The 16,222-nt window shown below is 36.9% G+C and overlaps 1 protein-coding gene across 9 annotated transcripts in view; it reads right to left on the reverse strand.

Annotated features, from left to right (window-relative positions):
* The window catches only part of LOC129733237 (mucin-2), a 190,856-nt gene that overhangs the window by 52,131 nt on the left and 122,503 nt on the right, over positions 1-16,222 (reverse strand). For all 9 annotated transcript variants that reach the window (XM_055694921.1, XM_055694917.1, XM_055694923.1 and 6 more), the window contains 2 exons: positions 4,511-4,748; positions 2,966-3,152 (listed from right to left, as the gene is read on the reverse strand). In XM_055694921.1, the coding sequence (XP_055550896.1) occupies positions 2,966-3,152; positions 4,511-4,748 (425 nt within the window). The remainder of the gene's footprint in view (positions 1-2,965; positions 3,153-4,510; positions 4,749-16,222) is intronic.

Genomic DNA, 16,222 nt, shown 5'->3' on the forward strand with positions numbered 1-16,222 from the left:
CTGTCCCAACTCACGACATTGTGGCTCAGCAGAACGAATCCATACATGCCATTCGACGATTATCAGACGACCATTGAACAACAAAACACTGATTGGAAATCCCATGCTAGTTTTAAGTTAGACTTAATTTCAGCTCGTAGTCGGCAGCGAGGATAAAAAATTTGCTTTAGTTTTTAAGTCATCAGATATAATTGGCGCCGTTAAACATTAAATTGTATTTGTGCCGTGTCAAATAAATGTTATGTGAAGAAAAAAAAAAAAGGGAAATTCCAGTTCTCTGACTGTTTTCGCCTCGTGATTTTTGTTTCATTAGAATTACTTGGGTAGGGGCTATGCCAAGTAATTCTGTTAAAGTAAGTTTGATCTCATCAACGGTTTGATCGTTGGTGAGACCTTTCAAGACAACCTTGAACGGCTTGGCGTTCTTGGTGTCATATGTAAAAAATTTGTACATCTTATCAGTTAAATACTGAACAAGACGATCACGACCCTTTACTGAGTCGGCTAATAAGCGGCATTCACCTCTACGGCCAATTTGATAGGTAACTTTAACGTCAGAAACAAACGTTGAAAGTTCCTTTTTGAATATATTAAATTCAGAAGAAATAGTTACCACAATAGGTGGAACTTTCTCCTTTTTTAAAGATTTTATATTTTGTATAGTTTCATTATTGGTAACTTCCATTTCACCAGCTTCTTGCTCAGGCAAAATATCAAAAGGATTGTCACTACAGACACTCGAAGTGTCAGAAAGAGATGCCTCTCTTTTCCTCCCCGCAGCGATGCGAGGTTTCTTTTTCCGTCCAGCCATTTCAGGTGATACGAAAAATGTTAAAACAAATGTTAAATTCAAAAGTAGGTAGTCTTGAGAAAGACTGATGGGAAATAACTATAACTTTCAGGTAGTCTTTAAAAGGCACACTGACAAAACACAAACTTTGAAGCTATAGGCAGTCAAAGACCAGTCCACAAGCAACCGAAAAAACGTCTGATCTGTAGGACAGTTCAAGACGCACAGTTAGTAAAGAGGATTATTCATTGTTGTCGGTGACTTGTCAATCAAGGTAATCCTATTGAAGCTGTCGGGTGCTCGGGGGCTTGAATTAAGTGGAGGAATCTCTCACTGGTTTAACATCTGCAAAATACACTTGAGCTCTGAGAAGTCAACAGCGCGTGAAATTGTTTATAATTTGATTTCAATTCCTACGGTTGCCTTCTCCGGTTAACACTGAGAATTTATTGTATTTTTTGCATACACCAGTATGTTGATTGTTGAATTTTCGAGTGTATTAAATTTTGATTTAGAAATCGTGTTGACTGAAGGAGTTTGTCTAACTTGGAGAAACTTTCAAAACTACTGTAGGCTATTCAAATCATATGCAAATCTTTAGTGTGATGCGCCAGCTAAAATGAAAACTATCCTGGAGCAAACGGATGGTTGAGTTGTTCTTGCCTTTATTCATTTTGCTTGTAGGAACTGGTTTACAGAGAAATACATCTCTGACAAAATCAGCATTTATATCATCTACAATTAATTTGTACAAATTATTCATGTCATCATCGCTGGCTAAAAAAATTTGAACGCTCTTTGCTAGTTTTTCCCACTAGGAAATTTTTTAGCAATAAATAAAAATAATATTCGAATACTAAAACCAAACATTGTACCGTGGAATGGGATGAAATTGATCAGTGGGGTGAAATTGATCACCTAACAATTCGTGATAAAAAATACTAATCAAAAGATATTGCTCTTACAACACTAGGCAATGTTAACGTGTCCTTAAACGCAACTTTTGCATGATTCACACACCTGTCAAAGTTAACCCTTGCATGCCCGGTGCAATTTTACATATTCTCGAAAAATTCTTCTAACTCAGTCAAAACTTAATCAAATTTGATCAAACAAGTTTCCAAATAACAAAAAAAAAATATTGAATTTACTTAAAGTACTCTTCGTTGAAGGTTAATTACGTTAAATTTGGAGAAGTGAGTAAAGTTTGATAAAAGCTGAAAAAACGTTATTTTCAACAATGATCACTCCATACCATTAAAGAAATACTGATGAATTCGCAGGAAACAACAAAGATTTTAATTTCAGAGCTAGTTTTTGAGCTTTTGCAATACACCGAATTGAAATCGGTCTAAAGACGATCAAATAAGAGCAAATTTTGCAACAAGCAGCTCGTGAACCAAAATAAACAAATTTTAACCTGAAATATCGTTATTTTCGTTTCCAAATTAGGTGTAAATGATATTTTTCAGCACAGAAATCATCATTTATCTTTAGCATATCGAAAAAAAGCACATTGCCAAAAGAATGTATGGATTTCAATGGTGATAAATTTCACCCCAATTTTATCTCATAGTACCTCATAGAATTATCGAATTTATTTCATGAAGTAGACGAACGAAATTTCACCAATAGCCATAGAGGTTTACTGGAGCACATATCAGTACTTGTTTTAAAATTATACTGTTTTGGGAAAAATGTACATGAAGCTAGTTAATTGGAAATTGTTATAAAAATTGATCAATTTCACCCCGATCCATGGTACTTTATCTCATTTCCAAAAATCTCATTCAACATCGTTATTATACATTGGTGACCTATTTACGGAAGCAGTCGTCTATGAAATTTAATATATATTTTTGAGTTTGTTTGACCAACTCGAATTACAACAATGCATACTTTAAGTCGTTTCTATGGAAATAAAGTAAATGCATCCCGTATTCTATGGCAGATGCCATGACATTTGAATGTGATTGCAAAAGTTTCATTTTATGGGGGAAGTGAGTATAGTGAGATTTTTATAGTCATCCGACTGGAAACTGGAATATTAAAATAAACAAGCTTCCTAGTCAATATGATATTCGGTTATCACCATCATTCTCCAACTATGCACCGAGCTTACAAAGTTGGTGGTTTTAAGGCCAACCGTTCAACACTTGTGCATCGAATACTAACCTGGCATTCTCGTCATCCCTCGCAGGACGGCATCGTGCACAGCGCTTATACCGATGCCACCCAGTTTGTTGCGCCCGTCGTCTAAACTTCCTCCACTGGGCTCGCTCGGGTCCGCCTGTTTGGGAGGGCTGGAACATGGAAGACTTGCGTACCGTGTAGGTAAAACATTGGAGGGACGAGTTTTTGGCTGTAATGAAAAAAAGGAAAAAGTAAAAATAATCAAAATTCGGGAAAATCTCTTACGATCAGTTTTGTGCAATACTGACAGCTTTATATGAAAGCAGGAGAATGAAATCAGAACCGCATACTTTTTTTCCTTTGAATAAGTAAGAGATAGCACATACTGAAATTTATATTTAAAAACAATGCAACTATCGTTTTTTCAATTGCTCGTGATATTTTTCTTTTCTAATGTTCACCAATTTCAGCTACGCTAAATGTTTCCAAGTCCTTAGTGCGTAAAAATGTTTTACCCTGGGTGATTTATGCTTTGGTTGAATTACATTATAGATTGTTATGGTTCTCTTTCGATGTTACATGTTGCTTGAAATTTATTGCAGCTAGAGCAACGGAAATAAAGAGAGATATTTTGTTTAAGCGAGTCTACTTCAAAATAATTCATGGGTGCCGCCTGAGATACTGTACTGTAAAAACAATGAATGTTAAGTGAGCTACTACTGGAGATAATTTTGTACAGATGGTAAACAGTGCGTTTTTTTTTTTCTTCACATAACATTTATTTGACACGGCACAAATACAATTTAATGTTTAACGGCGCCAATTTCAAACAGTGCGTTAATTTAAAACATTTTCGATGGTAAATTACAACCGGGCATTTGCAGCTAATTTTAAATTGCGTGTAAATTTTAAGCTATTTTAATGACACAGGATTTTATCCACAGTCGCGTTTTTATCATCGAAGTACGAAGAAGTGACTGTGTCGAAACCATCCATTTCGCATAGCAAAAGCAAACGACAACGCGTAGTCCTCCTTACACATCAGTAAATTATGCTATGATACGAATACCCAACCGTTTCGTGGTGTGGTCTACGATTTAACCGACGATAAGACGCGGCATGTTCAGTCGGCTGGTTACTGGCACAAGTCGTTTCTTGGGGTATGGCAAACAATTTAAATAGATCAGATTTATTAATACAATTTGCATGAAATTTTTAACATTACTGTCGAAAACGGTGTACGTGGGTTGCATTTGATTTCAATGTGAGTGAAGAAAATCTGTTGCATAACTATTTGAAAAGCAATAATGTGGCAAGATTTACTACGGTGCGGAGTATGTAACGTTTTCCGGCAGTTTTAACATTCTGTACACTGATATTTTTATTACGTTTTTTTTTAAAAAAATTAATAATATCAATATTATTATATTAACAGTCATGTGTATTAAGGGACGTCAAGTGTTTGTTGTTAATACAGGTTACAAGTGAAAAATAAAAATCCCTTTTTTGTCTTATAACGGTTCGATCGAGTTGAACATCATCTTAGTCTAAAGGAAAATGAGTTTCCACGTTACTTCTTCTACCTACCAGTGTCGTCTGTGTAGGACTTTTGGCAATAACTGTGACATCGTTCGAGGGGAGTTTATCACTGACAGAACTGCAGATCGAATCCGAGTGGCGCATCACATTCCGTGTGCGCCACTCGGAGTGACCTGCACTGTTACGATGATGCTGGTGATAAATATTACTGTGCACCGGACTTCGAGTGTTGCTACTGCTACTGGTACTGTTGGTCCTTCGGGCAGGCGATGTAAGCGGGGAAATTCTGGAAGTAGAAAAAATTAAGCCAATACTTTAGACAAATTGTTCATCTAGTAATTACGTTTAGTTGAATTCTACGAGTTTATTTATTCGTTTCAAAAATTGAGCAATCTAGACTACATTTTAAAACTATTATTTTTTCCTTTACGTGGTGTAATGGAGCATTTTGACATGAATCAATAAAATCAAAGAATTGTAATTATAATACAGAGTTTAAAATTCATAACTATTAATATCGTAATTTTGTAATTTATCTCTTTATGAACATGTTAATATTGAAAAATCTTTCTTTAAAACATCATAGCTATCGCGAAATCTACTAAACTATGTTTTGCCTTTCTCCTAGAAAGGTATAGCAATCACTGGAAAAACCAAAGGTATAAAAGTGCTCCAAAGTGTCGAATCTCGTATATCAATCGACTTAGTTTGAAGAGCTGAGCATTTTCTGTATGTGTGTGTGTGCGTATGTGTGTGTATGTATGTGTGTGTAACGCTCTCCCAATCTCACTCGATTTTCTCAGAGGTGGCTGGACCGATCTCAATGAAATTAATTGCAAATCAGAGGTCTAGTTGCCCCATAAGACCCTATTGAATTTCATTGCAATCGGATTTTTAGTTCAGAGGTTATGTTCAAAAATGTTAAAATCACGAAACATTATTATCTCAGAAACTACTCAACCGATTTTAACAAAACTGGTTTTAAATGAACAAGCTACTTAAAGAACCCTTAACTTTTGAGTTTCATGAAGATTGAACGTGTGGTTCAGAAATTATTCGAAGAAACGTGTTCTGGAGAGTGTTTAATCTCACTCATGTTTCTCAGAGATGGCTGAACCGATTTTCATAAAATCAGTGTCAAATGGAAGGTCTAATTGTCCCATAAGACCCTATTGATTTGTTTTGCAATCGGACTATTACTTTGCCTGTTATGTTTAAAAATGTGAAATCCAGCTATGAAAAGGAACATATTCCGAAGACTACTCAAACTCACTCACTTTTCTCAGAGATGGCTGAACCGGTTTTCACGAAATTTGTGTCAAATGGAAGGTCTAGCTGCCTCATAACACCCTTTTGAATTTCAATGTAATCGGACTGTAACTTCGTCTGTAAAGTACCAGAATGTGAAAATCACGTAACTTATTTATCTCAGAAAGTACACAACCGATTTGAACAATATTGGTATCAAATGAACGGGCTAGTTAAAGGTTAATTGATGAATTTTATATTGATTAAACACGTGGTTCAAAAATTGTGAAAAGAAACATGTTCCGGTGACTTTTCAAATTCACTCGTTTTCCCGAAAATGGCTGGACTAAATTCAACAATCTGAGTGTCAAATGAAAAGTTTGGCTTTCCCATAGGTTCCCATTTGATTTGACTATAATCGTATTTTTATTCCAACCGTTATGTATTAAATTATAAACACAACGAAAGTCTATTATCTCGAAGATCACACGACTTATTTGAACGGGTTGTCTCTCAAACTCACAAGTAAGAAATTTCATAGCAATGAATGATATGTGGTTCAAAAGTTATGAAAAGAAACGAAATTCAAAGACTATTTAAAACTGTAACTGCTTTGATCAAAACATATGGCCTCAACAAAATTTAAATTTGGTATTGTGCTATTCGTACGTTCCCGGTACTGCTCGTGATTGAAGTGTACGAAATTCAAAGTCATTTCTTTTATTTCGCTATTTCTTCAGCACGAATATTTTACTTCTAATTAACTTTTTTAACTTTTCGCCTTTCTCCTAGAAAGGTATAGCAATCATTTGCAAAACCGAAGATATGAAAGTACTCCAAAAGGCCGAATGGCATATATCACTCGACTCAGGTCGACGAGCTGAGCATTTTCTGTATGTGTGTGTGTGTGTGTGTGTGTGTGTGCATATTTTTATTTTCACTCACTTTTCTCAGAGATGGCTGGACCGATTTTAATGAAATTATATGCAAATGAAAGTTCTAGTTGCCATTGTAATTGGATTTTATTTTGAAGGTTTTGTTTAAGAATGTAAGAATCACGAAACATCAATACCACACAACCGATTTCAATAAAATTGGTATCAAATGAACGGGCTATTTTAAAAACCCTTAACTTTTGAATTTTATATAGATTGAACATGTGGTTCAAAAGTTATGAAAAGAAACGTCTTCTGAAGACTGTTTAATTTCACTATTGTTTCTCAGAGATGGCTGGACCGATTTCCACAAAATCAGTGTCATATGAAAGGTCTAGTTACCCCATAAGACCCTATTAATTTTTTTGCAATCGGACTTACTTTGCCTGTAATGGGAAAAATGAGAAATCTAGCTATAAAAAGAAACATATTCCGAAGAATACATAAACTCACTCACTTTCTCAGAGATGTCTGAACCGATTTTTACGAAATAAGTGTCAAATGAAAGGTCTAGCTGACTCATAACACCCTATTGAATTTTACTGTAATCGAACTGTAACTTCGTCTGTAATGTACCGAATTGTGAAAATCACAAAACTTCATTATCACAGAAGGTACACAACCGATTTGATCAATTGTATTATCAGATGAACAGGCTAGTTAAGGGTTAACTGATGAATTATGATTTAACACGTGGTTTCAAAGTTGGGCTGCCCTATACGTTCCCATGTCATTTGATTATAATCGAACTAAGCAACCGTTATGTATTAAATTGTTAATAAAACAACGAAATTCTATTATCTCAAAGATTACAAGACTTCTTTGAACATTACTAGTGTCATACGAACGAGTCATCTCTCAAACTTACAAATAACAAACTTCATAACAAATTGATATGTGGTTCAAAAGTTATGGAAAGAAAAGAAATTCAAAGGCTTTTTAAAACTATACCTGCTTTGATCAATATATGTGGCCACAATATAATTTAAATGTGCTATCGTACCATTTGAATGTTCCCGGTATCGCTCTTTTATTTCGCTATTTATTGAGCATTTACATTACGTCAAATTTCATATTTTATACTTATATTACAACATCATTATTTTAGAACCCAAAAAGTGAATACACATTTATTGGATTGAAGCGTTCATGTAAATCTATTTTTACAAATAATAAGTTTGAATGAGAAAGGCTGGGTCTGACCGTTAGGTGGATTAATTTAGGTTTTTTTATTGCTACATTCATGTTTTAAGAGCCAGATTGAAATACAAACGAACTCTTTATTGCAAGTGTTTAAATTAATAAAGTTTTGGGTAGAACCAGTTTAGATTGAGAAGTTTACCTGTGCAAAATTTCGTCATAATCTGTAATCTGCAATTTACAGTTATTGAGATGGCTTCCAAGCAAGAAGTGCTTCGATAAAAAATTATGGGCACAGTCGAAAATCCATGACAGTGGGCCTGGACACCTCCTGTGTGGTTCAAACGACTGTGGTACCACTGTCGGACCTCGACCTCGACACAGACTTCGCAGCCAACTGATAAGTGTACAGGACAATTGCGGGGCTAGCGCTACGATCCTACTGACACTAACAGTATCTCCCGAACCGAGACTCGAACCTACGGTGACTGGCTTGTTAGGCCAGCACTGGACCTCGAGACCAGCTGGAACCGTTTCACCTCAAACATTACTAAAAACACAGTTCAAGTGGAGTGATAATTGTTACGGGACATTCGCCTCAACTAATTCAACCTAAGTTTTGGTTTGCAATTTCGTCGTGATTATGTCGTGTCAAATAAATGTTCTATGAACAAAAAAAATCACCGTAACAACCGAGGCACCAGACTCAGGAAGGCTAAATAAGACAGTCACGACGAAAAATACCCAAAGAGATCGTCAAATCGTGCATGGTTTGAGCGACGTTGTTAAAACCATGGGCACCACAGAGGAACGCGAATGCAAAAAAAATAACAATTTATATCGTGTTGCGGCTAGGAAAGGAGACAATCAAGTTCTCTTGGTGTCGTGTGGAAGCAAATAGTAGGAGGTGTAGCATTGTAAGCCACGCAACAGTCTGTTACGCTGTTGCGTGTTGCATATTGCACTTGTGCGGCTGAGGAACAACACTCTGTTTGTGTCGGATGGAAGCAGATAGCGTAAGTTTCTATACTCTCAGCCACACTGTGGCGCGTCGCGCATTGATATTCTATATGGTACTTGTTTGTGCCGGAATCAGACTTTTATACAGCGCAGAGTGCGTTAATTAGATAGAATATTTGTTGACCGTTCTAGGGAAATTATTATTGAATCGCATGCATGTATGCAGCTCAGCTATGATTACAAGCACTTGAGCGAATGCGTAGCTAATTTTGCAATTGATTGCTGCAGAAACGAAAGAAATTCGTTGAAAACTAACCGAGTTATAAGTACTTTAAATTGAACATGAGCGTTCCCTGTTCCGATTTTATATTTCCTTTAACACCTCTATAAACCTTAGTTAAAGTCGTAGTTCTACGTCAAAACATGCTTTATTGAATCTAATGATTTGTGCACTGCAAACAAGAAACCACAACCTGTAAAAATGTCAAAGAACGAATTTTGCAATTTACTGAGATAGTTTTATTTGTTTTGCCGCTGTGTTCGAAATTCAAGAGATTACACTGGTCGAGAAAAGCGAAAAAAGTGCTGCCCCAGAAAGACCATAGCTCTTAACCCATTCCTGTGAATTTTGGTGCTCCTTACTTACTTTACTTTTACGGCCACAGACCGATTGTCGATCCAATGCCGAGTCCAGAATACGTCGCCATGTCACTCGGTCTTGGGCTATCCTCCAATCTCCTCTAATAACTATTTCGTGGGCATCCTCGTCGACAGCACACATCTAACGAGTGCGGAGCCTACCTCGAAGTCAACGGCCTCTATCGGGATTTCTGCTAAATATAGTCTTTGCTGGCCGTTCTTCCGGCATTATAGCTACATGCCCTTTGCAACCTGCCGTGTTTTATCCGCTTAACTATATCCACCGATTTGAACATCTGGTACACTTCATAATTCATGCACCTACGCCAAACAACATTTTTTAGTTTGCCGCCAAGGATTGAACGCAAAAAAACACCAAGAGCTCGCCGATCGGCCTCTTCCAACGTCCATGCTTCATGGCCGTAGAGCGCCAAAGAAAGGATTAGTGTTTTGTAGAGTGCAAGTTTAGTACGGGTTTGCAGGCTGCAGGACCTCAGCTGCTTACATAATCCGTATAAGGCCTTGTTTGCAGCTGATATCCCTCTCTTTATCTCACGGCTAACCTCGTTGTCACGTGTCACTGATATACCCAGGTAAACAAATTCGTCAACTACTTCAAAAGTCAACTCAGCACAAAATCCGTCGGACTACCACGCTCTCTAGCAGCCACCATGCGTTTCGTTTTGCTAGAGTTAATGATGAGCCCTATTCTCGCAGCTTCCCTCTTGAGAGGTCCGAAGGCCTCTTCCACTGCTCTACGGTTGATACCAATGATGTCGATTACGTCCGCAAAACCTAGAAGCATGTGAGACTTTGCAATGATGGTGCCGCTTCTTTGCACGCCAGCCCTCCGTATAGCACCCTTCAATGCGATGGTAACAACAAGTTTGACAGCCCGTCTCCCTGCTTCAAACCATCTAACGTCACGAAGGAGTCCTATATCTCACTGGCTATCCTGACGCATAATGTAGAGCCTTCAAGGGTAGCACGTATCAGTCTAATTGGTTTTGTTGGGAAACCATGTTCGAGCATAATTTGCCAAAACTCATTTCTCTTAACTGTATCGTTCGATGCTCTGAAGTCTATAAACAGATGGTGAGCCTGCAAGTTGTAAACCACATTTGCAATCGCCAACAAAGGTCTCCGACAACGGCCTCAGTCTATGGAACAGAATACGGAAGAGAATTTTGTAAACGGTGTTGAGAAGGGTTATGTCCCGATAACTACTACAGTCCCACACTCAGCCCCACAGACCACACTCTCAGCATGATCCGGTGTAAAGCACGATACAGCTGTTTGCTTCTGACTTTAAAGAGATCGGCTGGAATGCCGTCCTTACCGGCTGCTTTGCAGTTCTTTGCTTTCTTCACCTCGTCCATGGATGGTGGGTCGACAGCTTTGCCATCACCCTCAATCACTATTCTACTCCTTCGACTACACTGTTTTCTTCACCATTCAACAGCACACTAAAGTGTTCCTTCCAACGCTTGGCCACCTCCGTTCTATTGGTAGTCAGGTTCCCCTCCCTATCGTTGGATATTACAGGGGCTGATTCCATCAATTTTTCTAGAAGCTTCTCGTATCGTGCTTGGAGAAGCAACCTTCCTCCTCCGCAAGAATACGCTCCCAATGCTGTCGTTTCTTCCGGCGATGGAGTCTTTTTTCTGCAGCTCTAGCTACCCGGTATCTTCCTACGCTTTTGGTGTCTCTAGCCTCAACTTATGTGAGCGTTCGCATAGTAATTGCTTGCCGGATTCGTCGCTCCAACGTTATGTTTACGAGAAAAATCATTTAAGTCTCTGGAGAAATGTTAGTGGCTGGGGGCACCAAAATTCATAGGAATGGCTAAAAACCTACAATCTTACATTTTTTTAGGACCACACCTGTGTTGACCAGTGTTACTTAGTTATTGTAATCTTCTCTGCATTACGCTATCAAAAATCATATGCTCGTAATACCACAGTTTCAAAGTAACTAGTAACAACAAGGTCCTAAGCACGTTTCGTAGCAAAAATAGAGTTATGAGAAATGAGAAACATCTATATCATAATCGCAACACATTAAATAAAAAAAAATCCGTAATAATAATATGTTCAAAAATTTAGAACCGAATAACAAACTGCATTCCTTTGTCGTCTCGATCAAAATACATGGCATACCTCCAACTGTAGAAGCTTCTATCTCAACTGGGCGGATTCTTCTTTTAATGTTGTTTCGGTTCTTTTTCCAGCGACAAGGAAGAACAAAGCGATTGTCAAATTCAGAGAGGAAACTTAATCCAGACGGGTGAAAACTGCATATAAATTCTGCTCTAACTCAGTATTTCCTGCTAGGAAGACACTGGTAGTAAATTTTAATACCAATTTTCGGGCAACTGACTTTCCTACAATACTTCTGTTACGCTTCATATAGCAAATTATCGATTATCTCAATTAGTATATCGTAACTCCAAAGTCTTGCCTAGTGCAAACGCTTTTCCCACGATGTACTGCTGAATGAGAAAACATTTTCACTATTCTCCTTTGGGATTGCTGAAAAAAAAAATTATATGCTTTTCCTGCATTCAAGCCACAAAACAGTGTGTGTTTTTCTCTCTTTAGTGTGCAACACCAGACGAGCAAATGGTTTTTGGGATGCAGAAACGTGCAAGCATTTGTGCATCATCTAATAGGAAAAAAACCGTCTGGTGGAGAAAATTTGTGTTGTCGCGACGATTCCAATTTCTATTGGAACTTTACGTCGTGAGTTTTACCGTCGCATCGACAGCGTAACACACAACTATATATGCGTCGACATTTGAAAATGAAATTTTATTATTGAGTCATTTTTTTTTTCATTTTTTATTCCTTCATTGATTCATTCAAACACCGCGCTGTTGTCTTGGCAAAAATAAAAGATAATTGCGTATCGAAGTAGGTTTATTGTTTTCAACTTTATCGGTAAAGAATAAATAACTTATTATGGTAGAGTTAACCGACAAAATACGACGATCCGCATCAAATAAGATATATATTTTCGCTACTTAACTGCGGTTTATGATTTAAAGAAAAGTTATGTATGTAATATATAAGAAGCGGAATGATTAAATAAACTAGGTATTGTTCCAATCGATTCTGATGTATATTTTGATTGATTCTGATGTGTATTCGATTGTGAAATCGATTCCAGACACCATTTTGAAATCCAAGATGACGACTTTCGGTTTTTGGAAAACTGACCTATGTTACCATATAACAGCCAAAATGAATATTGAGGTTTTTTGAAATTATATTTGAATTAAAATATGAACCGTTGCGGACCAGAGTGGTCTAAAGACCATTTTTTTCGAAAATGAGTTTTTTGCATAAACCGCATCTACTCAAGAAGCTGAAGTTGGGAGATAAAGAAAATTTCGGAAAATCGAACTTCAAAGCTGATTTATTCCGTGTTGAAAATTCGTCCGAAACAGAATGGCCGTTTTGTTTCGAAACAGAGTGGTCTATGTACATAAATCGATGTAATACTATCATGTAACACGTTACATGTAGCATATTACATGTGATAAGGAACATGCCACTTGTTTTGTACATGTCACACGTGATATGTAACATGTTACATGCAATGTAACATGAAAAACGTAACATGTAAAATATTATGTAATATGTAATATCTTGTGTTACATGTAATGTAACACGTGCCATTTTACATGTGACATGCTATCTGTGTTATATAACATGTGACACTAGCCATTTTATACGATTTACCGTCATTTTCTTTGTCATTTACCAGGTTTGTGTACATAGACCACTCTGTTCCGAAACGATTCGAGGATTCCAGTGAATATATATATGAAGTCAGAGTGGTCTGTGTACATTGGTGAGATAAAATCACCGATTTCGCAAAGAAACTGTTAATTTTATGTATCCCAATGTTAAACCACTTCATAACCTTTATATTAGAACATTTTGTTTGAAAGTATTCGTTGAACAGAATTTTATTCAGAGATTTTTCGAAAATTGCTTCTCCTGAACAATTTGCTCGATGGCACATAGACCACTCTGGTCCGCAACGGCTCATATGTGAGAGGTGTCGTTATATTCGAGCAGTGTGTTGTTTTAAATATTTTTTTTTAATATTTTTATATGAATATTTTGATGATTTTCTAAAAGTCATCTTTCATCAACTTTTCCCTTTCGCTTCTACGTTTGCTTACCGCAAAACTTCATTCAAGTTTCTGAAGACTTGAACTGAAATTGAAAGTAAATAAAAGATTAGCTTCTTTACTCCTTCTTGTGAATTTTGTTGCCTTTAACCAGCTCGGAAGTGTGTAAAGTCTTCAGCAACTTAAATGAAGTGTTAAATTAAGCGACGAGTCCGCTGAGCAATTACTAAACACGCACTTCCTAGCTTGCTAGGGGCACCAAAATTCACAAAAAAGGTTAGAAAGCTATAGTCTTTCCTATTTTTTACAGTTTGAGCTCTATGACCAAACCTGTGTTGACCAGTGTCATCGAATTTCAAACATTCAAAAATATACAATATATTTAGGAAATTGGACATCTATTTGTATACAAGAATTTAATTTGATTGAAACTTATTATACATATTATACATTAACATATCGAATACTCGAAGCACCTGAATGACCGAGTAGTTAAAAGGTGCATAATAAACATAAGAAAAAGAAAATGGAGTGTATGTAGATTACATTTGAACAAATAATAAAGATTGTATGAAAAAGGCCAAATCACATCGCAGGGTGTAGATTATTTCGTGTTTTCGCTCTCGAATTGATACTATTAAAATATTTTCCTGTAGATCGCATTTTCTGTGCTTTCAAATCAGCTGGTTTTTATATCATATGAATAATATCAATCCGGTTGCTCAGATAGTATGTTTCTTCTACGGAAAAGAAAACCCGATTGCAAGTTGCTATAAATGCTAGAAGTAGGCATTTATGATCCATAGCATCGAGTTCGGGTTTTTGCATCATTACATTTCCATATACGAAAACGTAAAGAATGTCTGAACACATTGCTATCATGCATAAAAAGCACTGCTGCGCTATTAAACACTACTTTCACATTACACAAAGTTCAATGATCCACCAGACGTGCCTCGGCATACATACATATAATCTGCGGTGCTTATTCATCCAGAGAGGACATAGGCAAGCATATGCTTAAATATTTAATCCACACTACCCGATGTGCTCGGCAGATGGCAGTAGGATTTCCCTCGTGACGTCCCTGACGTCCTGACTGCCCATATTCGACTTGTTATACATGCATTTTTTTTCACACAAATGCAGCAGATCGAACCTTGTTACCTAGAATTTTCAGCATACTGTTTCGTTTTTGCTATATTTGCTGGCACATTCATCACTTCTTTTTTAGTCTGAGAATTGTATTCGCGTGCCACAAAGTTCATTGTTCACCGGCATCGGATTTTTTTAGTTTGTACTGTTGGGAGATATTGGGGTATGATGGGAATTTGGTTGACAATTTTAATTTGGCTATTTTATGAAAGCTCGCTCATTCGAAAGCTTCAGTACCAACTGAGCCCGAGTTTGATAGTCTATTTTGCCCTTTATACTCTGTGGGTTACAGTAAATGTATTTTTTTTATTCAATGCAGCATGTCAACGGGTTTTTCTCACCCAACGAAAAGTAAGAGATAAGGCTCAACGAGAAAACTATGAGTAAAGTCACAAATGGCGGATTAAAAATGCAGTTTAATCCTGCTGTTGCTTGTCGAGCCTCAGATATTCATGTGTATTCATAGGGTGCAGTACGGGAGGCAGTTGTGAACTAGTTTTTCGCTTCCGGCAGAAATGTCTCGAGCTTTGTCTGATGCGAAAATGGATAGAAGGAAAATCGGTATATGAGAAGTGATATGATCAACTTGTCAGAACAGATGCTCTGTAGAGATAACGAAGCTGACGTTGGTGCAATAAAAGGCGTTAAGAGGCACAAAAGGCTTCGCGCTTCCTTTCACTGAACGACACTGTGAGTCGGCCATAGTAAGCAAATTACAATGATAAATTTTATTTCGAATAATACTAATAGAGGCTTCCTTATTTGTCAAATGGCGACATATTTATTTTTATAACTATTATGTTATGTTTAAAGTTATCAGTAAATAATACATACACAAACTAGAAACCTGTTATGAATATAACAGTAAACACTTGCAAAATGCCAGCCTACCTTTTCATTTTCTCGGTACACTATTCTTAATATGTAAACAAGTGAGAAGTTTCAACTGATGTTTTATACGGCATACATTGACTTTTGAAGTGTTTCAAATATTAACAATTTTATGTTTTGTTTTATATGGTTAATGTATGTAGTTGGTCGTATTTGCGTCAAAATAATTATGATTTCTGAAAGATGGAGTCTGTACAAAGTTGTATTCAAATTGAAGGATGGTTCGTTTGTTTGTTTCTACTCCACATTGATTACAATAAAACTAAGCCAAAAATGATTGTGAAGGAAAACAAAAGAAAACTTTTAGCTTCTTGGAACGACTTATGGTGGGAAGCTAGCAATCAATGAACCCATCACTTTCAGCCCATCAGTTTGTTGTTTGGTGCTGTATCCAGTTGTGCCGTCAAGCAATATGCATATAGCGAAACCACAGAAGTAAAAGTTTTGTCTGCCGAAGAAACCGCAAAAATCTATTAAAATGCTCCATTTGGATACTGTTCTAGCATGCAACGGAACATATTCCTTTGATTTCGTGTCTTTGTTTGATCAGCATTTTGAGCACTTGGGGTACTAGGGTGATGACACGGTATAGATTCGATAACTATCAGCTCTAATGTTTCGAGCTTGAAAGAGATTGGACAATAACATAAC

Source organism: Wyeomyia smithii, chromosome 3, assembly GCF_029784165.1.
Source record: "Wyeomyia smithii strain HCP4-BCI-WySm-NY-G18 chromosome 3, ASM2978416v1, whole genome shotgun sequence".
In the NCBI taxonomy this organism is placed as follows: domain Eukaryota; kingdom Metazoa; phylum Arthropoda; class Insecta; order Diptera; family Culicidae; genus Wyeomyia; species Wyeomyia smithii.